The following is a 26319-nucleotide window of genomic DNA, read 5'->3' as shown; positions in this document are numbered from 1 at the left end:
ACGAATCAAGGTCTAATAAATTTTGAACTATGCCAATCAATGTAGTACCATAGTAAACTTAAATTATGAAAATGTTTAATCAGTAAATGTTTGATCGGGCGTATCAATAAACATTACGTATTTGCTTAATCAAATGAGATTTTAGTTTACTACAGGAATAATAATGTATTTTATACAGATACATCGCTATAATATAAAAATGGAAATAGTTAACTTAATCCCGTACAGATTACGTTAAGTGATAGTGTTTAGTACTAATTGTAATATTTGATTTTGTTAATTTATAATTATTTACCTACTATGATTATTATTATTATTATTATTATTATTATTATTATTATCATTATTATCATTATTATTATCATTATTATCATTATTATCATTATTATTATTATCATCATCATTATTATCATCATTATCATAATCATCATCATAATCATCATCATCATCATTATTATTGTCATTATTTGTTTTTAATTGTTATCATTATCATTACGATTATTACGATTATTATTATTGTTATTGTTGTTATTGTTATTGTTGTTGTTGTTGTTGTTGTTATAATATTTATTGTTACTGTTATTATTATTAAAAATTTAAAATGATGCAAATTCAAAATCTATATCTATATTGTTCGTCAAGCGTTCGGTTCTCCTTTTTAAAACGATTTTAATTATCCAGCAACAGACACGTTGCGTGATATTTTGTAAAATCTAATACGTATGCACAAGATTACGATAAAGCATTCCCTTTTCATCGCAAGGGAAATGTCGAGATAAAGTTGTTGCGATGACGATAAAAGAAAATTAGCTCGACCATTAAATCATTACTAGCATCGAATGTATCTTCAATTACTATAAGAGAAAAAGAAAATCATGGCGAGCGATTATTAGGGCGAGTGATGTTTATTTTTGGGGAGGAGTTAAAAGGAGATAAAATGAACAATACACTCGGGAAAAGATAACCATTTCACGTAGGACGTGTGAATTGAGTTGGCTCGTAAAAAAGGAGCGCTTAAGGCTTTCCGTATTTATATGTCGCTCGGGCCGGCCTATCGCGGACAGGTCGGCAGATTCACCCTGAAGAAGACGTTGAGCTCGATGAGAGTGGCAAGTATGAGGAAGACAGCGTACATACAGAGACAAGCACGACCGACTTTTCGATCGAGCTGAAAACGATTCGTTGCAAAGGCGATGTAAAGTAACAGTAAGGTGGAAAGTAAGGATATCGCGCTGTACTCCAAGCCCCCGGAGTTGATGCTAATGTAGTGCTGACCTTTGAGCGTCGGGGCAAACGAGGACTTAATGAGCCAGGGCAAGCCTAGGCATAGAAGGATGTCGAACGTGTTTGAGCCGATAGAGTTGCTGATACCCATCGAGCCGTGACCTATGGATTGAACATTATTAATTACAAATTCAGAAGATCGAACGGCAACATTTGATCGCGTTTATAGCGAAGCTAAAGTGGCTTACATTGCAACAAAATCTTTTCGCGTGCTTGACGTAATTTTCAAGTGATATTACATTAAATTATAGTAACTACCTTGTTTGGCAACGATTACACTAGAAACAGCTTCTGGTACGCTTGTTCCTGCCGCGAGGAATGTGATTCCCATAACTGAATCTGGTATTTTTAGCGTGTCACCTGTAAAACATAATATTTGATTAATAAGAGCAATTAGCGCGTTGATTGTTGTGAGTTATCGATTGCTGCATAATCAGTATTCTCTCAACTTTAACCTAGTGCTTAAGCAAAGAGTCTATCTCTTAAATTAATACAAAATAACTTTAATCGATCAATCGGATAACAGAAATCTATCAAAACAAGTAAATTCTTTTTAACGAAATGATGTGTGTGTGCGCGCGCGCGCGCGTATGTATGTATATATGCCAATAAATTAACTATATTTTAAACTATTAATGGTAAATTTATGATTTTAATAATGGAGATTTTAACGAAACTCTTGGTTAAATTTACATAACCTGAGTCCGTAGGCGTAAACTCGAAGAAAAGTTAGGGTGTGCTATGAACATGGAAGTCATGTTCAATTTCATTATAACTTTAACACTCGATTCTGGGAATCTGCGTAAAATTAAGTCTTTTAAAGAAACCATACTACATTACTTACAAATTACTTACAACATTAAATACAACTGGGACAAATTATGCATTTATTTCAAGATATTTTTTTCAAGTACGAAGAATTCGAAACTCTCTATTAGGTATCGATTCCATTAAGTAATATTACAGCTTGAAATTAAATTTATATAGTTCTGTCGATCAATTGCAAAAAGAGTTACAAATTTAAAGAATGTTTTTATATGAAATTATTAACTAATAATTGTTTTTATACAAACAGTTTAAAGCATACTTAAGTAAACTAAGTTGCTTTAATCGAGTAACTTTACGTAATATTATGCTAAATTTATAGCTAGAAAATTGCCTTTTCTCTCTTTTTTTCTTCAATCATTTGTCTTAGATATTATAGTCCATTGATTAATGTATACCTTACAGCTAATAGAGTGATAGATCACATTAACAAATAGAATAATGAATTTTGTCGTCATTCTGAAATTATTACCAATTATTGTGATCATCCAAGCTACGACGTAGCTTAACGATCCAATCCAAATGATACACATAAGAAACGTAATGGGGAACCATTTTTTGAATTTTGGCTTGTCACAATCCGGTATTGTGCACATGAAAATTAAATGAATTGGCCAGGTAAGGATCCATGCGGTTTTCCTTATCCAGCCAGCATTAGATGGCCAAATCAGCAGTTGATACTCGTACTCTGAAAAATAATCAATGACATTTTAAAAATCCAATGCTTATATAAATGTAAATAAAAAACGGTAAGCTTTGCCTATAATCACTGAGAAGCAGCATGATATCAACAAAAGTTAAACTTCTAGAATTCGAATGTTAGATATAGTTATGTGAATAATTCGTTGTATGTTGAAGAGACTAATCGATAATAAATTTTATATTAAAATACAAAGCCTTTGACACCTAAGTTTATTGCTAAATATACAAAGTACCGTGAGGACTTGGACAGATTACGTACATTGAACGTCAACTTTATAGATTAAGAAGAGACGCAATCTTTCATAGAAGATAGAGCAGACGATGTTCGCCCAAAGAGGATGAGTTTAAAAGAAAAAGTAAAAACACAAAGAATACAGAAATCCATGCAGCCCGAAAGTTAATTGCATCGCAGGCAAATTTGCAAACTCGTGCGTATAGATAAGGTTTACCAGGCTCGTGATTATCCTGCGTCTTCGTGCCGCCGTTCTGCAGAGGTACGTCGATAGTCGCAATTTGTTCCACACGATCGGCGGGCGATCGCAATTTATCGGATCTTGATAAGTGAATTTCCCCGGCGTCACCTACGGATCAATATTTAAAGCAAAGCCCCCGTATGTATGACTTCTCTTTTATGTGTCGTCGTCCGTCTCGTTGTCCAGGTGCATAGATCGATATAGAATCATGCGAGCTCGTGTTCTCACTTATTCTTATTATCTCGATCGTGAATATTCTTATAAATAGACAGTAGATATAAAATCTGGTGAAAGGATCGTTGTATTAAAATTCACTATACGCAAAGTAGTAAGTCAATTGGAAAGAGAACTTTTAATGCAATTAATAAATTGTGGCTGTTTTTGCTTCTCGATATATTTTCAATAATTTATCAATAGGCTCTTTAGTTACAAGTTCAACACAAAATATCAAAAAGTTTCAAGGATAGTTCGTAATTGACGATAAGATATCATTATTTAATACTTATTTAATACTAATTGTGTCTGGGCATGAAATAATTTGGCTCTATTGTAACTACTTGATGTAAGTAAGAAATCTAAATTCTAAATGGAGAGTATTTCACATCTATAATAATAATAACTATTTTCTTCTAAATTTTAATTTTAATTTTTAACATTTATTTATAATGGTGTTAATGCAATTGATAACATTATGGACTAATAATGAATAATACATTTTGTGAATAAAAATTTATGAAATAAATAGAGCATAATTGATAATATCATCGCACTAAATATGAAATGATTATGTTCGATCAAATTCTCAATGATGATTTGTAATTTCATATGATATGGCATTGTTGGGTGCTTGCACAATGAGATATTCAAAACTAAAGAGCAATCAATGGCTAATGAAAAATTATAATAGAAACATTATTATAATTATTTATCATGAAAATGCAATTAATATTAGCTGGTCATTTGAAGTATTTCTTCTTGTGCAAAATTTCGATATGCACTGATCAGTTTAGCTCCGGATGCACTTAAATTATTTCATGCCATTAATGGAACTATCATTATAAGTAAAGAGATATTTATCTCATTTTTATCCTATTGAGCTTTAAACTAGATGAATGTTTTATACAATAAATAAAGTGCTTGGGAACACATATAATTATGCATTCATGTTCTATTTAAACCTTCATTATACAAATATAAAATTAACTTTCTTTAATTAAACCACAAACTACGAGTTTAATAAATATTATACGTGAGTTTCATAATAATCTAATTTTTTAAATTACTTTTATACAAATAAAATGATTAAAATACACACTATTAAAATTTCATTATTTCTTTTTTTTCATTTATAATGATATCGTATTTAAGTAATTTTTAAAAATCTCTTCATCAACGGATTGCGAAAATCAGAGTCACAACGAATCAGTCCCAGGATCAAATGACAAGTCACTTTACGTCAATAATACAATAGTTCAAGGACCGTAATGATTATTATTAGAATCGAAAATGATGAAGTGAGCAGACAATATTTTGTTTGCTTTATAATTTCACTCTTATAATTTCAATGGTATGCCAACGTCAAAACTAATTAATTATTTGCTACTTTCTATAAGTATAACTCATTAAGATAGTATTGATCAATAAACAAAATATAAAAATAAAATTATTTTTTCTTAATAAAGAAACTGTACCTAATCAATAATAAGATTTATATGACAAATTTGTACATTCACTGAGAATAATATGTGAAAATATTGTTTATGATCATTAAAAGATATCTCTATAACATAAAGCCATATTATAAAATAATATTCAAATTCACTTCAACATTGGCATTATCAATCAATAAAATTAAGCTTTGTATTTTTAGGTAATGAACATTTTATTTTAAAAATTCTTATAAAATTTATGTATTATTTATTAATTAATAACTGAAAATAATGTAAAATATATCAAAATACTTCGTAAATATAATATTGAAAAACTATAGAAGTTAAATAGATAGATCGAAAAATGTAAAATAATGATAAATATTAATGTTAAACTGAAAATTTGATGAATTTAAAATGAAATAAATCTTGAATGAATAAAGCATGTAATAAATTATAACCATTAATTTTTGTCGATGTAATTCTTCATGGCATTATTAAAGGACATAAATAACTGTTAACTCCAAATTTAATAATTTGTTTTCAAATTATCATTTTTTACCATAAGCCGTAATTTAGCTTTCACTGTATCTTATATTTCAAATAAAACTTATAGAAATTAAAAATTGCGGAAGAATTATATTCTGTAATAATAATAATAATAATAATAATAATAATAATAATAATAACAATAATTCTGTCCTCATAAAAATAAACGTTTTAAATATTTGTGATTTTAACAGGCTATGTTATCAGTATTTAAGCTAATAGAAACGCGATGACTGATTCGGAAAAATTTTATTCAACATTTGTTTTTCCTAGACTAGAGTATACGTTAAATATAACGACAGAACTTAATTTCTCATAATAAAGTATATAGAATATGAAATATTAGGTTGACAATAATGAAAATTATCTAAAAAGTAATACGATATTTGCAAAAATTTATTCAAAGCTCATTAAAATTTGTCCGCTTGTCGTACTTCGCCACTTAACTAAAATCAGCTTACTTTTCATCCATTATTTAAAACAACAAGTGTAAATAATGAAATTAAGTGTGTTGGAATTAGTTTTTTTATGCATAAAAGGGGGGAATAAATTTTATTCCACAGCCAATAATAAGAAACAATAGCAGCGGATCAATTTTAAACTAATATGTCCGTGTCCACTATCCGTGTCTCACCGTCCTCAAAGCAATCCTTCAGACCTAATTTCTAACAGGTAATTCAACAACTTTAATTTATTATTAACGCTAACGCAGTCTCGTCCAAAGTAAAATCGTTAAAAATAAAAAATAAAAAAAAATAAAATAAAATAAAATACTCTCTTAACCCAAATGTATCCTGAAATTTTCAAAATCTTGTGTCACTCTCCACAAGTCTAATGGATTCTTAACGTAACGATACAAAAATAATCCGAGAAACACTCGCTCCTCATGATACAATAACAATCGTTGGAAGATCTCACCAGGCCTCGCGCTCAGGTCATCCGTCCTCGTCGAGCTCTTCCTGCGAAATCTCGCGCACCGCTGGAAGGACTTGTCGTAGTACATGACGGCGATGTACACTATATAAAGAAGGACCAGCGTGAGGGCTTCGTACCACTCGACCCTCTCGTCGTGAATAATGCAGATTAAAATTGCCACGGTCACCCCGTAGGCCAAGCAGTCCCTGCTAACCGGCCACCAGTCGAGCGGCACTACTTGCTGCAAAATACCTTAACGTTAGGACACCGAGAGCTAAGCAACTCCCGCGGCTAATTGAGAAACGAAAGTCAAGGTGGTGTGGATGTGATTAGCGGGGATCGGTCATTAATGGCCATTAATCAATGACAGTGGATGAGTGGTGGGTAGTTTTTAAAAGGGATATCGGCTGATGGTTGAAGGAGGGGACGTGGATGCAGCGCGAAGGGTGGGGATAAGAAAGTGGGATGACTTACCATTCCGGCGCCGATACCACAACAAGCCGGGACAGCGAGGATGTTGAAGACCGCCGAGCCGACGATCGTCCCGACGCCGATGTCACCCTCCGTGATGAAGGTGCCTATTGCGTTAACGAAGAGTTCCGGCGCCGATGTCGCCGCGGCCATGAAGGTCGCGCCTGCCACATCTTTCGACATCGAAAGAGCTTGAGATGGCAGACAAGAGGAGACAATATTATTCCTGGCACTCCTTCGTTATCTCTCTCGCTCACTGGCCCACCCACCCAACCGATATCCCTCCCTCACTGGCAACAATAAAAGTCAAATGCGAGCAGCCAAGTGATTTCAACTTCTCGAGAATTCATGTAGTCTTGGGGTGATGGTCCGCCACTCCAACAGAACTCGGATTATTGGAATTGAAATTTGTAATAAATTGAAATTCGGTTACATACATTCGGAGTCTAATTGAATATTCGCTAATCTACCGGTGATCTGCTAATGAGTTGCGATAAGAGCAATTGATTAGAATGGAATACATTTGTTTTATAGTATATGACGAAATGACGATCATCTGACAAGTCAATAGGCTCAAGGATCACACGTATAATTCAGATAATTTCGTAATTGTAATTAATTTTATAATAGCCAAAAGTTAATAAATAGATCAATGTCTACTTTGCAGAATAATCGATCGTTCGGAATAATTTATCGTTAGTTTACTGCCACGGGATTCCATAGTAACAAAATAAGAAAACATTAATGACTTGTCTCGTTATATTTTATATTGTAGCGACATTATACATACTTTTTACTTTTCAACAAAATTACTTATTCAAATTGAAAAAATTTATCTCATAATCCCAATCAATTCTTAAATTATAATAAAATTATGTATAAATGTATACAGCTTAAATTCACATACTGTCCCATCTAAGGCAAATTCATTTGCTTTACTTTTTCCTAAATCACTTAAAGTTTAACATAGTTTACCAATATTATTTTTAACTTTTAAATACAAATATTATAAAACGTTTTCGAAATCACAAGGATTATCTGTATTTAGTATTTTTCGTGTTTCACCAATGACGTTGATGATCATTGCCAATACATTATAATTTATTTATCAGAAATTGAATAAACGTAATACGCACAATTTTTAATTGAAATATTATTATAAAACGTAGATTAAATAAAATTTTGCATTTAATATTTAATTGCGATTAAATTGAAGTGTTTCAAACGGATAAAGTAAGAAAACATTAACGAGAAAGTATTACAAAAGAATAAATGAAGTGAGACAGAGAGAGAGGGGGGGAGGGGGGATAGAGAGAGACAGAGAGAGAGAGAGAGAGAGAGAGAGAGAGAGACCAAATATAATCTAAATGTAAATATATAAATATAATAAATACATATAAACGTAAGCGACTTATCGCAAATAGAGTCATTATTTATCGTCATTTACGCTATTCAATCATTGAGATATATTTTTAGTTAAACTAAATGAATATATTCGTTCGCATATTTTAACATTACTTCTTACTTTGACTAATTACTAATTTTAATTATGTATTTATTTATATTTTCCGATATAAATATTTGTACGACTATTTCTAAATTGCAAGTGGATGTTGAATAAAAAAAAAATGAAAAAAAATGCCGCAATCAATTACGGAAGTGAAAGCTATAAGTCTTATCTTAAAACAATCTATCGGTTAAATAATATAACAAACAAAATATTTTTAAGTTTTTCATTGAGCAATACATTAGCATTCGCTATGAATATTGATAACGTTTTCGATTGGCTATATGTATTAATTTATTGTTTTAAAACCCTTCAAAATCCATCGGCCATTTTCTTAATTGTTGTTTTAAATTTTATAACGAGCTCGATATCTCTTCCTTAATAATTGCTTAATTTTTATAAAAATTATTATCACAGAGAAGAAAGCGATATTCCATCATCGGTTCATCATCAAAATATCGCAAATTATTAACCGGTCATACGCTAACAACACCACCCACCACATTGCCAATATAATATTTTCCCCATTACCATTTGCTCGTGAGAGATGGATAACATAATCCTCGGTGCCCTTACCGTGGCATATTTTTTCTACCGCAGGTACGAAGAATTTGTCGCATACTACTGCTAAGGCGATGAAGAGGTAAAGTGAGACGAGGACGTGGACAACTACGGCGCCGGCTTGCCGCTGCTTCTCGTTGAAGAGGTCGTGCGGGAAGTCCTCTATCGCCGGTTGCGTGCAATTCGAACCTGCGGAGGCAGATAAAAGGCGAATCAGGCCTGCTTCTTTATTATCTTTTACGAACCCCGGCGTATGCTTGTCGCCTTCTTATCGTTTGCCTACATTTTTCGATGCGAGGGCTGGCTGGGGACGGGAGGGACGCTTACCTCGTGCACTTGCACGTGCACGCACACCTTTATGTACGAGCGGAACGTTCTGGAGCGAAAAAAGCTAAATGGGTGACGCCCGGAGACGAAGATGGCCTTATGAGGTTGAAGCTCGTTCGGCGCTTGGGTCTACGTCATCGAGTGGCAAACACTTTTACGCTAATAATTGGAAATCCCATGCCTTAATTGAGATTTGGTCTATTTGTCATATTATATTTGCCAGACTATTGTACTTACAGGGCAGCGACATGTTCCTTCGCGTAAACATCATAACCATGTAAAGATTTTGTTCATTTTCGTTGAAACGAAAACTCATAAGAAGCTGATAATTACTGTCGATGCAATATCGATAGGTCCATTATTATTGAATAAATAAGACTTTCAATAATTTTTTCTTTACTTTTTACATTCATTTTATCCTATGATTTTATGAATATGTATAGACTATGCTCAACAACAAGTAATATTGTATGCAATTAGTATTGTCAGATATATAAAGAGTAATAAATTCGGAAAGTTTCTATCTCGATATATTCAATAATTGTACAAAAATGATCTAAAATAACCTATTTGTTTGTTTCTTTTTTTTTTTTTTTTTTTTTTTTTTTTTTTTTTTTTTTATATTTACCATTAAGTCTTAACAAGTAATTATAAATTAAAAATTAATAATAATTCGGCATGTCTATGTAAAAATGCATCCATCTTAAATATAATGTTAATACACGATTCTGTTGTACACGAGATAAGAGTAAATTTCATGGTAATTTTCTTTTACATGACATTTTTTATTAGCAAAGTCTTTACTTATTTAATTGAAGGAGGTAATTGTTTAATATAATAATGCGTCTACGTCGTACGTATTAGCTAGCACGAATCGAGCTTCAGAAGTCTTAGACGCAATGAAACAATGACAGCTCGTAATCGTCGATTAATCTGATTTCTCCTACTTTATCGCAAGCGTTACCACGATAATCTTGAAATTTCATAAAAAATATATGAGAACAAAAGAGCTCAGACATCAAGCTAATTCAAAGTCTGCTGTTCACAATTGAATCTGAAATTCAATTAATTCCAGATTTATTCATCCTTTCATTCGGAACTCTTGTATAGTAACTTAATAATCATAAATCCGAAACCATAATAAATAATTTCAACAGGACTTGGTAACAACATTTTTTTCCCATTTCGATGTCGAAAAGAAATCATAACAAATGAAAAAAAGATAGAGAGGTTATTAAATTAGTTATTCATTCAACCTCGATTTATTTACAAATTATTACAACTGCCAATTTAATCCGCAAATAATAACACTGTGGCATATAATAGTGACTAAATGTTTTTGAATATTGTTTCACAATATTTTTAAATATACTGCGTAACAAATACGAAACAACGAGTATTACGTGTATTACAAGCGTGGGTTCGGAAATGTTAACTAATACCAAAAACTATAAAAAAAAAAAAAAAATTATAAAAAATATCATAATAAAAAAGAATGATTTCCAGGTAAATTAATACTCTAAATACACGGATTTTATATTTGTTGTTTGAAAAACGAGTTTCATCCAACCTGTAAGTTATTTACATACCATTCGAAACTTAATAATTAATAATGATTAGTAGATAATACAGATCTCATTGATTACGAAGAAAAGTCACAAATTATATCAGTTGAGTTCACTCAAGAAATTCCAATTTTTACACATTAAAAATCTTACGAATAATGTAACTTGCTTGTCAAAAGCGTCATAGTGAATTAATTGTCTCTAATTTATTTATAAAATTCCACACAAAGTCGTTTACACATTGTTTGCTATTACTAGTATTATTAGTATTGCTGTTATTATTACTGTTGTTTATAGTTATTGTTATTACTGTTGTTTATAGTTCTTGTTATTGTTGTTGCTGCTGTTTTATGAATGGTATTATTTGCTATTGTTGATTAACGAGTCCCCATAACGAAGATTTGTTTCTGGCTTTGTACCAAGACCGGCTGTAGTTTTAATTAAGCTTACAAACGAATTCGTCTAATTAACTTATTAATTCTTCTTTATCATAAAGGAAATTTAATAGTATAACGTAAATTTTCAGCAGTAAATTTTCTAAAATATTTGCAATAATAAAAAATGTCTGAATCATTTGTTAGCTCACTAACTCTTAGAACAATTTTAAATTAAATTCAGCGGATTTACACCAATATTGATAAATAATGTTATGGGCAATCGATGGAAAACCGTAAGTAAATTATATTTTCAACTCATTATTGAGCTATGGTGAGTATAAAAAGCCAGAGATTTCGTTAAATGTACGTACAGATATATTTTCGTTAGATAAATTTAAAAACTGTTTCTATTATGCAAAATGTTTTATACTACTTTGCACGATTAATTAATATCTCTGTATGTAGATGTATATAATATCGCTGTTAGTACTAGTAAAAATCATGGTTTACGAGGTGTATTAATTTCAAATTAAAGATATAGTTTTAAAAAAAAAGTAAGTTGCGATAGATACAAAATTGATGAAAATATGCATGACTAATTTATAGTTATTTATTAAAACTGTTTCAACATTTACGCGATTCATTATCAATCGGCTTTTAATTTTTTTTTTATTTTATTGTTTTTTTTGTAAAATTATTTTAATGTTATAATTCCAAAAGAAACCTAATGTTTGTAGTTATAATTAAACCTTAATAACATCTATAAGAATAAAAATTTGTAAAATTTCGTAGAAGTAATGTACGTAATTTTAAATTACTTATAATTTCATATAATATAACTGTATTCTTCTATCATTTTACATAAATGAAGTTTTATTCTCAAAAGCTTGCTCTTGCTCGGCTTACTATCAATTGCTTACATTGACTTACAACTCAGCCTATTCTCATAAATTATTAACTGGATTATAAATTCTCGATTTGTATAAATAAACATAATTCAAATTGATGTATTTTACTTTATAATTTTCAGCAAAAGTGTAACCGGAAAGTGTGTGAAAATTTCATGTTTTAAAAACAAATTGATTACATTTATCTTTTAATCTTCAAATAAAATGAATTATCTTTTCGAATACCCACTCCGCCCTCCTTCTCCTATACTATCCCAATAATCAGCGCCTTCAAAAACTTATACATAATGCATAATACAAGTCCAGCCGGCACGAAAGAAATTGACTGCCCAAATTCATATTATACGTACTGGCAAATTATTTTCTAAATCTTCCTACAAGAGGCAACTTAATATGACATCAAGGATTTCTCATAATGACCTTTAGCAGCCGCCACATTAATTATCCTCCGAGCAGCCGTACGTAAAAGTGGACGTGTGCACGTTCGACAAAAGAAATCGGCAAACACGAGCCCCGTAGAAAGAGGAAGGAACCTCGAGAGATAAGAGCGACACCAGGTACGTGGCTGCCTCTTATGCGGGATGGCGATAGCAACAGGACGACGAAGAGGATGAGGACGACAAAGCCTCGGGCCCGAGATATCCGACGAGGGTAGCGCGTCAAAGGTAAGCGCATCGATTACTTTTGAATTGCTATATGGACAAACTTGATAATATTTGGTTGCTTGTTGAAGTGCAAATGCTCATTAAAATAATATGCAATAGACGTACTTTTAAGGAGATAGCTAATACATAAATGCATAAATAATTTAATAATAATTAATGTAAACAATACTATTTTAGACGTTCCGATTTCTTTTTATCATCCTGAATTCGAAATGATATAATAATTATGATCGTATTACTCAATGAGTAAATATTACCATTGTTGTAATCCATAATGTATGATGGTATAATACGTAAATTAATATACCTTTTCAATTTATGGAGTTTTATAAAAGAAAAAATATTAAATGTATTTAATTAATGCTAATAATTCAAAAATATAATGAACCGGATGAATTTGATAAAACGTAATAAAGCTTATTTTAATGAAATAGAGATAGATTGACAGGTTGCATATTTAGGTTATCAATCTGAGACTGTAAATTTTTTGCTCTTTTTCATTTACTTATCGGCAATTTACTTTATCGTAATATTATAAATTTTTATTGATAGCTGCTTACGGAGCTTTACGAGTTTTTTTAATGTAAAATCGAACAATTTCTATATTAATTAATCCGAGTGTAAAATATCGATAGTTTGTTGCAATTTCATTATAAAAATTTTCATTAATATAGGTCGATTACAAAAGACGTTTTCCAAATATTTTCTAAAATAATAAAAAATTCAACAATTTCTTAAATTTTTTTCGAATGTAAATAAAAGTGAGCAATTTTGCCAAATTAAATAATTTTATTACTGATCGCAATAATATATAATCGATATTGAACTCGATTCAGTTATTTATTTCTTAAGATGCAAAACTTAATTATTAATGATTAATCGAATTAGTTTATAAATCCTAGAATTTTAAAATTTTTAAAAAACTTGAAAGTTCCTATAGTAGCAAAATAAGAGATATAACAGGTTAATTATTATAAAATGATAATTTTCTTTCATTAAATAAAAAATAAGCTCGATAATGAATATTTTATGATTGAAGAACAATGCAATGGCATTATACATATTTACTATAAATTTATTTCAAATTATAATAAAATATTATCACTTTCATAAATTCGTAAATTATCGATATATTTTTAGACAAATCATCATAGAATTAATTTTGTAAAGTATTCGTTAAAACGTTTGTGTATTTATCTAAGATTTCAACATTCTTAAACTTTAATGAAAATTTCAGTTCAATAAAAGTATTATTCTACACTTGCAATCTTTCTTTATGTCTTCATTTCGCGCTAGTAAATTTCAGTTTCATACTTTTAGCAAACAATTATGATTGTGATAATGCTGTAACAATATTAGTATCTTTAAAAGAAGGAGAACACATACAACGATCCGTTCTGAATTTCAATATTCTAATTCCAATATCGAAATTCGAATTAATGATACTAACTGGAAATCCATAAATATATATATATATATATATATATATATATATATATATATATATATAATTGATTTGAGTGAATAAAATACTTAAAACTTTAAATTCACGAATAGAATGAATTAATAATTATTACCATGTTTATTAAAATTAATAATCCATAAATATGACAAATTCAAAAATCTATTTGACACTACAATAACCAATAAATAATAACAATAACAAGCGACACTTTATCTTTAAATTGATTGCATTTGTTGATTTACAATTAAAGTAGAATACTCTTGAAATGACAATGCCAATAGCAAAATAGCGACGAATGAAAATGAGAGACGAGCAAACATATAGAAACGTAAGCAGTAGTTGTCATCAGCTTGCCACGTACTAAACTAAGAGACAGTTTTTCCCTTGGGAAAAAGCAGTGAACCTTAAAGAAGCAATGGACACCGATCGCGTAAAACGACGAAGATATAAGCGAGTTAACGAGCATGTAAATGTGACGGAGCTAGTGAATTATTATGTTTATAAAGGTCCAGTAGTTCGGCGTGCGGTGCCTCGCTATTGAGGAGCACCGGGAGTCGGCTGTAGATTGTATGCGGATGCACCACTCCCTGAAATGGGAACGTTTTCGCGTTTTATTCAAAAGGCCGTCTCAAAAGCACGCCGAGGTCAGAGCGACACGTACCATAAGCCCTCGGTGCATTGACTCGCTTCGCTGTATGTGTGCGCTCATGTGCACGCGCTGAAATTTCCCAAAGCGAGCTTGCCGATGTTTTCCCAGTGGTGATATTAGTCCTTTGGCAGTTCCGAGCTACTTCACTCGCTACATCCAGTAAAAATGCTCCCAAATAATTAGTTCGTGTATATGCCGCACTTTTTCGCGAGAAGTCATTTGCCTCGCCCTTTTTTCCTTTTCCTTTTCTTTTTTGTTTTGGTTTTTGTTTTTGTTTTTGTTATTGAGCATCAACCGTTTGGCGCTGCTGAGGCCAAGAGGATGTTGACTTTGTAAGCGCTTTTAATTACGAAATTATGGCTCACTCGAGATCTTCATTTTCCATCATTATTTGAAATTATTAAACTAAAATTGTCAGCAATTATCTTTATTTTATAATTAGAAAAAAAAAAAAAAAAAAAAAAATCGTATATCCGTTTCGTTAAATAAGCAATTTTACTTTTACAAAGTTGAAATAACATTAACGATACGAGAAAATGTACACACTGTCACTTATCACACTTATCACACTTATTTAATATGCAATACCTTTAATCATCGATTAAAATAAAAATAACTCTAAATTCAAAATAACCTTTGAAATTCATTATAAAAACATATACTTTAAAATTTATACATATCGTTCGAGCAATTGAATGTAAGAACGTTAAGGATTAAATTTTTAAAATACAACAATCGTAATTCTATAATATTTATCCAAATAGAATTTAACAATGCGATTGGAGATATTAAATTCTTGAAAATTAATCAACATTTTCATTTATTTATTAATAAGAAAGCAAATTGATCAAAATGAAGACAAAATTACAAATTACATTATTCGTACTATTTTGTGTTGGGGCATTAATTTCAGAGAGTTTCATGGAAAATTGCCTTACACTGTAATTCGTTGTTAAAGTATTAAAATAATCATAAATTTTCAAATATTAAATTATCAAATTAATAATAAAAGTTTATAAATTTTTTACAAAGACTTATTTTAAAGTAAAGACTCACAAATAGAAAAATTTTCATTAAAACAATTTTGATATATTTGACGAAGCTTTTTTATACAGACCATATTAGTTTTAGATTATTTTTCCAATATTCGAATTTTATTTCATCTATAACAAATGAAAAAGTTTGAGAAGCATTAATCATGAAATATTTTACAGACTTTTATAAATTACTTCGTACATTTAAATATCATTTTATTCAGTTATAGAAGGATGTAAAAAGTTCTGCGGCTGACATTATCTGAAGACTGGGAGATTAAAAGTTTGTAAATAACTTATATATATATATATAAAAAAAAAAAAATCCTATATTGAAATGTTACAGAAATCTATTTTATAATTTTTTAATGAAAACGAACGGCTATTTGTTGAAACTTTAAAAATCAGGAGCAAAATTGTATAAAATCGTTTAAATTAAAATTGAGTATAGAACTTTCTATGAATTGAACAAAATAGCTAATGAGAAATTATTATTATACTAAAATTAATAATTATTATCACCTTAATATCAATTTATTATTTGTAATCTTAATAATTTTACTTTTTTAATTATTAGTAAAGCAATTATTTACTTTACTATGAAACATTAAATTAACCAAGAAACTGGTAATGTTAATAATTTTGTTCATTTTATAAATTCTATTAATATAATTTAAAGACAAATTTTTTTTTTTGTTAAAAAAGCTAACACTTATTAAATAATATCTACTACATCTTTTTTTTATGAAAGATATATACTGATGGACATCTAAAATACAATGCGACTATCTCTTATTAGTGTTTGATGTCACTTGTGGAATATTAATTGGCCAAAACATTACAAGTTTCAGACTAGCCAACTTTGTACGACTTAAGTGTAAAGGGCATTGTTATACATTCACCATCGTCCCTGAGCTTGTACACGATTAAGTTTGCGGCATCGAATTTAGTCGATTGACAGAGAATCTTGTAAACAATTTTGAACATAATCTTCGATTAATCCGACCTTCGGACCTTCAACTTAATCGAATATAAATGCAAATATTGGAACTATTCGCATGGATTAAAAATTACTCGTGTCACTAACCATTACCATCGAGTCTAAAGATGAAAATTATCTTAAATAGGAGTTATAGCGATAAGCGGAGTAATTAAACTATAATTTAATAAATAAACATAAGATTTACGTCATTGTATACGAAGTTTGTGTAGCTGTGTACACCACAATATATGATTATCGAAGTTTAATCGCAAGTCATTTATCTTTCAATTGTCTGCAAGGCTGCTTTGGTTCTGTTAAACTACGTATCATCGATTAAAATATAAACTCGGTGGTGAAGCGCATAATGAATGAACATGAAATTAACATTGATCATAATATATAATTACCAAACGTTTGATGAGACTGAAATAAATTACAGCACAATTATACAAGTTATGCCTCGGCTCTTAATAATTCATAGAACAATAATAATGTTATTTATATCTATTGTTTTAATACAATTTTCATATAACTAAGCTCTTCCTTTTATATTTCACGATAGAATTTACAATAAATGGTGGAGTAGACTCGACGAACCTCGTTACCGCATCGAATCCCTTTATTGATTCTCCAAATTTATTACTTACTGCACAATGTCGACTAATATCTGTACATAAACGAAATCAAGGAGTGTAAGATGTTGCCAAATGGTTTAATTCATAAAATTGATGAAAAACATAAAAATTGCAGGAAATATGTAAAATACTAGCCAAGATAAACTCTACCATAAATCAGTTTACAAATATTTATAAACCTGTGCAGCCACAGAAAAGTCTTAATCGTGAGAATATATTGCTAAGCCAAAAACTAAATCTTCTCTCTCATTTATAGAATATTTAAGATTTATGAATTGTTTGGGTATTATTTATCTGCTCAAGTTATTGAAAAACTAATATTTAATAATGATAAAACACAATACCAGTTTAATAAAATGAAAAAAATAATAATTTTTAGTGCTGTTCATAAATAAATGCTTTTTTTAAATAAGAGTTTTATTTTAATCATGAATCGTGAATTTTTTTTCCTCCCCCTCCCCTAAAGATATCAACATTTAAGATAAAAAAATATATTGATCGAAGTTGCTAATCTATTTTACAATGAATGTTGCTGTTTTTAAATTATATTTATATTATACTGCCATTGTGTAGTAAGTATTATTAGTAAGTACTTTTGTTTTTTTAAATTATATTTAAAAAGAATCGAGAATTCTAAATCTAACTAGAAATAATCATACTAAAAATATTACTTATAGTGTATAGTATATATATAAAAAAAAGATGAATAAAATGTAGTTGTAGTTTCTTGCAAAATACAAATGAAAGTTCACAGGACTACGCAAGCTATTACGCTATCTTTTAGAATTCGAGGCAGTAAATAAAGAAAAAATCAAACAAGAAAGCAATTTTTCTGACGTGGAATAAAAATTTGCAATTGAGTTCCAATCGAATAGCAGAAACGTACGATTAATAATAAATGAAATAAACGTAAGGTTATATCCTCGTGGAATCCTATATTTGCACCAAAAGTATATTATACATACAATATACTGTGAGCAAGTGGTTTAAATAAGTGTAAATTATTAAACCTCGATAGAAAAATTTAATAACAAATATTACAAATGTTAACAGCAATCTTTGAATAACAAAGTTCACTAGAAAAAATATATATTGAGAATATTGTAGATAAGCCTGTAGAGAGGGAGAAAGGGAGAATATTATACACGAAACATTTGTAAATTTACATTTTTCTTGCGAAACATATTTCCTTAATATATTGTCGCTTGCTTTAATCTCACAAAAAGTCACAAAAACTCACAAAACCGAGTCGACAATATGGTAGCCGACCTTATCAACTCGAAACAATCATATTTTTTACAATGAAAATTCAATGATTGGCCGAAAGGTGGCACATATGTGTACAAATTTCGTTAAAATTTTATTTAAAAGTAAATTGCTTGTTAATAAATATTGATAAAGTTGAAGTAACAGCTTCTTAAAAACTTATATAAATTTTTATATGCGATATGTTGAACGTCAAAATATAATTAAGCATCTCTTATGAAAAAAATTCTATATTTTCTACATTATTAATTAAATTTTTTTATCTTAATAGATTTATTGTTTTGCTATTTTCTAAGCTCTGCGTGCCTAATGACATTAAAGCCATTACTATTCTCCTTTATTCCTAAATATATCGTAATGTACGAGAAGCGCGATAAGACAATTGAAATTAAGATAGTTAATTGTATAAAGAATTTCATTGATCAAAAACCTATTTTTAGTAAAATCATCAAGAATAATTAATTCCCTTAATAGCGTGATAAGCTTTAAAGTGCAAATGTTCTAATTTACGTTGCATGCAACATAATTTACTATAAAAGCTCGATCGGCAAGAATTTTCTTATAGTTGAAACAGTCGACCCGCATACGTGAATCACGCATTGAATATTAGACAGGTTGTGTCGATACACGAAAGCTATTGTTCCTCAAGACTTTGATGTCCCGAAAATTTAATTAGATTGACGTTAGATTAAAAAAAAAAAGATAAATAAATAAAAATATTTCCATGCGCCAGAGACGAGAGGAGATTATAATCTAAGGAAAACGCTATATTTTCGAAGAAACTTAAGCGTTAGACTTTTAGCATTAAAAGATATTCATGAATTGTCCATTAAGCGCAATCGTACATACGTTAAGAAGTCGCGTGTGTACAAGTCTAAGTAGAAAAATAAGCAAAATTACGACTCATTGCGCAGCAATTTTGTAAGCAGGCCGATACAGTAGCCAATATCTATGTTTTGAGTGAGAACAAGAAGAGCAAGAAGAATAGGCAAATCATAGGACAAATCATCCAACAATAATGGCTTTACTTGATAATTTTCTAGATAAATATTAGCATGAATCATAGTTTTAACGTAGAATTGTTCATTATCGAAAGCTGAGGTCGTTGAAAAATTTGTATTACCACCAATTACCGCTTATTGATAATTCATGCATTAGCCGAGTACACACAAATATATAATTGAACGTACCTCTTTGTTTTATATCTACATGATTTCCCGTACATTATTCTATCATTTTTCTTAAATATGTTGATGAGGGATTCGAAGAGATAGTGAAATACGTCAGCAGAGATAACCATCGACAAAGTATAATGAAAATTATAAAAATACTCTACTTTAGCCTTGCTATTTTATTAAGTACGCGCACATTGACTATACTAACGTAATAATCGAAATATTTCGAATGATTTAAAGCGATAGACTTACTTAAAAATTTTCCTCTCAATGCCACAAATTATTGAATATCAAAGGGCTAATTTAGGTGAGATTTTGATTTTAAATACATTAAAGAATAATGGTAATTATTTTCACGTGTGCTAATAAAATTACAATTAATATTATAATTAATCGACCGTCTATACGATTAAATATGTACAATTGAGCGTTAAAGTTAAATTTAATAGTTGAATAAAGTTACAAGTTCTGCTATCAAATCATTTATTCGATTTATTGTTATACGCATGCATTGACATACCGAAATAAGTACAACGAACGGAATCACATACATTTATCACAAGCTTTTCACGGTTATCTTGCCAATACTAATTTCATTTATAAAATACTATAAAGATACATTTTAACTTAAAATTAATACATTCTCCTAGCTTAAATAATTCTTTTGGCGAATTTGTTTGCGTTTTTATTGATTTATTATGTTTATTTATGTTTTTTTTTTCTTCACAAAACTATGTTTCATATATAAATACTATTCACGTTCGTCTTTACTCTACTCTGTATTATTGTTTCTTTTAAAAAATTCAATAATTTAATTGTAATACCTTTCAAATTGCCTTAATTAATTGACAAAAAATAACATAAGCTTCATAACGTACATATCTTTTCTGATATCAAGATCACTTATTTGTCACTTTATACGACTCTCTTAACCACTTCTCTTTTATGTATACAGTGTTATCTTGGGCTCCCTGTTACATTTTTTCTCCTTTCTATATTCATCTGGTCATTCGCCAGTTCGACAACTCGCCTCATCATCCAAGCGAACGACGGAGTACTATGTACCTTAGAGTTATGAAAAATTCACGAGATATTAATGGCAAAGTATGAGAAAGAAGTTCGCCGCTCGTTATTTGTCGTTTATTTGCTTACATTAGCAATTAAAATTACAATATTCTATTAAAGATACTTAATTTTATTGCATTTTTCAAATTATGCCCACAAATTATTATTATTATTATTATTATTATTATTATTATTATTATTATTATTAATCGCTAATTTAATGGCTTTATTTTTCATGTGTTTAAATGAATTTTCGTTTGATTATTGCGAATATAAAGTCAGCTGCTATTTGTTAAATTACTGAAGTTTCGTTAATCATATAACATATTATTAATCAAATTCTCTTTCGACAACTCAATGCATTGTATATGTAATTTTGAAACATACTATTTACTATTAATTTACACGTAATTTGGCATTTAAAATCCATAACAAAGCAAACGAGCTCCTCGCAATATTATTCCAACAAAATAGAAATACCGTTTAAACAACTATTGATTAAAACTATTCAAAACGGCGAAAATTCTAATGATTATGAAATATGTGAAAGGAGACTTTCAGATATACACTTCGGCGAAAATTCTAATGATTATGAAATATGTGAAAGGAGACTTTTCATACGCTAGATATAAATATCTGTCAAATTACGAAAATTGAATTGAGGAGAAAGTGATGGAACGAGAAGTGATAGAGATATTTCGCACGGTTAGATCATGCGATACACTGCCTAGCAAAAAAATCAATAGAGACAAAGGTTCGGCGGCAAATTAAGCACATATGGCAACATGTACAGCCGCGCCACTGGGTTACGATAGAGGAAGCGACCGTTAAAGGAAACAGAGAATGCTTTAAAAAGACAGAGAGAGTTTTATATATATATATATATATATATATATATATATATATATATATATATATATATATATATGTAGATACGGAGATACAAGAGATGGAAAGAGTACGCATGCACGCGTATCTGGTGTTTTAGAGTGGAGGAAGGCACAGTGAAGCGAGAGCCGCTCGCCGAGTCGTTGAGTCGTGTTATATCTAGTTTATACGACGTACATTAGGCATGAATGGCATCTACTCCGGCCGCTTGAATGAGAGCAATTTAATCTTCTTTAGGTTGCTTAATTGGGTAGGAAGTCACATCGGGCACATAGGTGATAACCCACACAAGGCGTCCCATACAAATGGCGAGGCGAAGACGAGACGTCGAGGTTCCTCGCCTATGGCACAATGCGGCGCTAACGTCAAAATCACGAAATTTTCACTTCCTTATTCGCGTCCTTTCTTCCGACCATCGTCGGACGTCGTCGAGTCATGACTTTCACTCGTATACCACATATCGCCAATACCCTTTGACTTGCACCCATCTTCCTAACCGCACTGCTCCGCATTATTTTTAATTATCCACAGACGAAGCACTTAGAATCCTTAATAGCGATTTCCCATGAACCTTTAAAGATTTCGGATTTCATTGTCCGTGGAAGGCAAAAGTTGGCGAATTATAAGCGCGAGCTCTTCAATTATGAGTTATTGAAATCACGGCAAATTGACGAATCGTTGCAGTGAATGAGAGATCATTTACTCCATCAGCCTCTCCATCAGCATTGCTATTCGGCATCCCACGACTCCATGCATCGTATTAAATATTTTAACGATCGACTTACCATAAACATCTTTTAACGTCCCGACAATGTTTATTTCATCATTAGATGACGACTTTACGATTTATTACTTTTAAAAGCGTACAGCCAAGTTTTCTGAGAACTTGAACTTTCAATAATTTGAATCGCAGAACAAATAAATGTTGATTATTTAATATGATCGTGAAAAATTATTCTCTCCATTAAAGATAAAGATGAATTTTTAATTTATTCCATCTTTCTGTGCTGAATTTGTATTTTATAAAAATTACGCACTGTCTCATGCTTCCTATGATTAATTTAATATTTTATTCGTAGTACAGTTACTGAATATTGACAAGCAGTTAAAATTATCGTTGCAATAAATAAATCAATTAGTTAATATAATCTCTTTTTTTTTTTTTTACTCACTATTAATTACTTGCCAATTGAAGTGTCGATTATATTTAAATGATTAGCAAGTAAAAATATTATTTTTCATATAATACGAAAGAAAGTGTCGCGTTATAAAGTAAAATCGATGAAGTAGAGATCACTAGAGAACACAAAAATAACACTATCACCTTGAAAAAAACAATTAAAAACAAAAATTAAAAAAAAGTTGAATGAATAAGAAATAATGTAATTCGTTAATACTTCGTTACACGCGTTAAAAATTAATTATGCGAGGCCTACAGCAGTCAATAAAGCCAATTTATGCTAAAAGGTTATATGTTAAGGATTAAAAAACAATTAAAATATCTCATGAGAGTTATTTTAAAATTTTGTAAACTCTACTTCTCAGTCAAATAAGACAAACGATGGAGCCGTAATGAAATTTTCACATTCAACTTTCCATAAAAACAATACTTTTTCACGATAGCACATTTCAGGTCACCTTGATAATAATGAGGTAGATGATGGCATACCCGATTGCATAATCATTTATAATTTTATATTATTTGTCTTTGAACGGTCATAATTTTAAAATTAATTTTCATAATTTTCATCGAAGAATGTGAGAGAATGTCGGTGCTGCAGTTGCATTTAAAATGCAATCAATTCGTTAAATAATGTAGCTTGAAAATATTTATGTTGAGCTACACTACCTAACTTCCCCCAAGAGACAAATTATTGTAACGAACGAAATAAACTCGTGTTAATCATATCATAAAAGGTAAAGGAAAATTAATAAGTAATACGTTAAGATCCATTTTGGAATGCCATCAAACAACTTGGTAGTGCAAAACAATGCCTACGAACATAAAAATGCACGTTTAATGCGCGATACATGAATTTCGCGTTTACAAAAGACAAATGACCCGGTTCTGTTAGTATACTTATGCATTTTAGTTAATTATAGTTAATACTTCGTTATTCTGGCTACTTTGTTCCCTAAGTGACGTATAAGCGTCTCAATGGGCGTCACGAGCTGTACATACGGACGTATAAGATCGTAATTGCTGGTCGAGCAGCGCTCGAAAGAAATCCGTGTAAACTCACGGTGAATTATGGCAGATGTCATTGTTAGTGAGGGTTAGGTAAGGGGGGGGGGTATGAGTTTTTGCTGGATATTGGCTCGTATTTACGTAAAATTAATTAATCGGCTACCACTTGTTTAGCCATTTCGAAGAGTATAAGCGGGGTAAAAGTGTTATAAAACTATTTTACCACTGCCTGTTTAATGATATTATCCAAATAAAGCTTTAACCCATGTCTTAACAGCTAAAATTTAAGGGGGAAAAGAGTTAATATAAAACGACGTACGTTAATTGCCGTTGTAGCATTATAATGTTAAATTTAGCAATAATATGCCGTTGCTTTAACGGCTATGCTCGACGAAATTTATTCAACAACTATCAAGTAATTGCAGTCTATCTTTGTGCTCGAGCGATTTATTAAATTGAATCCCTAAACCTTTGAGCATTCGTTACACGGAAAATCGACGGAGGCAATTATAGGACAACTAAGCATCGGGGCATCTACAACTGCGTGCATTAAAACTACAATAACGAAGTAAATGAGCAATAAATAAAGAGAGCGAAGTAAGAAGAATTTCACACCAACGACAGCAATAACTTGTCGGCGAATTGAGGCTGATTATAGGGGATTAAGCGGAAAATACTTGTGGGTTATTACGATATGGAAGACGCTACCGCGGCTCATCGTCTGTGTGCGCGTGCGAATTTTCTGTTCTCGGAGGGCAGACCCCGGATTACCAGCCTTTACGTCACGAGCTCTCGACGCCGTCCCACTCCGTAGCAGCCTCCTCCGCCGCCGACGCCGCCGCCGACGACGCCGCCATCACCGACACCGCCGACACCACCAACTCCTCCACCTTCTCCTCTACACTCCTCACACCTCCCCCATCCTACACAATCATATCGTGCAGACCTGCCGTTATCAGCGGTGATATCGATTGCCAAGCATGTAAGATCACCGAAAGTTCGACGCTAAAATTCCTACAACCAAATACGATCGCTTGCCTGCTTATTTAAGCTTGTTATTGAACTTTAAAAGTAAAAAACCAATTTAATCCATAACATTCGAATTGATATTTATAAATATAATATGTATATTTTTCAAAAGCTACATGCAAAATCGCCATGGTTTTTAAAATAAATCTGACATTTCCTCTATTAATTTAAAGACATTATTCTAATACGTCACTTTGTTTGCTCAAAGTATTAAAAGTTTTTGTATATTTAGTACTCAAAATAATCATATTTTGCGTTCCTTGTACGATTACGCATTGTAAATAAATAGTTGTAACGTCAATACATTGCTGAGCGCGAGATCAATAATAACGAATTATGATTATTTAAGAAAAAAGTGTAGGTAAAAGAAATTCTTACAACTAATTGTAATAATTTTCATAATAATACTCGCTTATGCTCACAAGTCGACAAATGAATTATAAATTATATCGATCATGTTTGTAAAAAAAAAAAAAAAACAAAAAAAAAAAAAATCTAATATTACTAAATTATTCTAAATCATTTAATCAAAAGAGGAAAATATTAAAAATTCTATTATATTTAAAGAGGTTCGATGAAGCAAATCTACTTTATTACTACCACTAATAACAACTACTTTAATATGATACTAATCTACATATCAATAAAATAAACGTATAAACATACGCATACAAATAGAAAATTTGAAGTAATGCAAAATGTAATGCAACAATTATACCTACAACGATTTAACCAGCATTAAAAATACATTAAGCATACGCGTTATAAATTTACCGAATACGAGAAATCATCTAGCGTATCCTCAAATAAATAATAATAATAATAAAGTGACATGGAAGAAATGGAATGAGTAACGATAATAAGATACGGTCGTGTGTTGGATTTCAGTCTTCAGACAACGCTTCCTCACCCCACCTGGTATTTTTAGGTAAAATCATCTTACGTCATACACATCTCTGATAAAGAAAATAAATAGTGTAAAAAATTATCGATCATTTTTGTTGACAAATGTTCCTAAGGTTTTAGAGACGTAATCGTCGGAAATACAAGTCAATAAGATCGCAGATTGATTCTGATTTTTTTGCATTACTTTCTTATTGCAACGTATTGAAATTTATATGCATGCACGAGAGCCTCTATGTTTAAAATAGAGGCGATTAATTGA

At 30.5% G+C, this 26319-nt stretch overlaps 1 protein-coding gene across 1 annotated transcript; it reads right to left on the bottom strand.

Moving 5' to 3' along the window:
- Positions 1-608: 608 nt before the first annotated feature.
- Positions 609-9204, bottom strand: zyd (sodium/potassium/calcium exchanger zydeco). The gene is made up of 7 exons (XM_011501315.1): positions 8952-9204; positions 6868-7059; positions 6401-6631; positions 3261-3392; positions 2582-2797; positions 1543-1644; positions 609-1386 (listed from the first exon to the last, which is right to left on the bottom strand). Exons 2-7 carry the CDS (start codon positions 7049-7051, stop codon positions 1052-1054), a joined length of 1200 nt encoding a protein of 399 aa, XP_011499617.1. The 5' UTR covers positions 7052-7059; positions 8952-9204; the 3' UTR covers positions 609-1051.
- Between the last annotated feature and the right edge of the window lie 17115 nt (positions 9205-26319).

Source organism: Ceratosolen solmsi, unplaced genomic scaffold (genome assembly GCF_000503995.2).
Source record: "Ceratosolen solmsi marchali unplaced genomic scaffold, CerSol_1.0 scaffold3, whole genome shotgun sequence".
NCBI classification, from domain to species: domain Eukaryota; kingdom Metazoa; phylum Arthropoda; class Insecta; order Hymenoptera; family Agaonidae; genus Ceratosolen; species Ceratosolen solmsi.
This window is presented reverse-complemented; position numbering and strand designations above follow the sequence as displayed.

Bases quoted from the DNA above. Each gene is read 5' to 3' on its own strand.
- zyd (XM_011501315.1), bottom strand. From the start codon at position 7,051: ATGTCGAAAGATGTGGCAGGCGCGACCTTCATGGCCGCGGCGACATCG. The intron at 3,393-6,400 runs GTGAGATCTTCC...ATTGATCCGTAG, and splicing joins TGACCTGAGCGCGAGGCCTG to GTGACGCCGGGGAAATTCAC. The intron at 2,798-3,260 runs GTAAACCTTATC...ATTATTTTTCAG, and splicing joins GCAGGATAATCACGAGCCTG to AGTACGAGTATCAACTGCTG.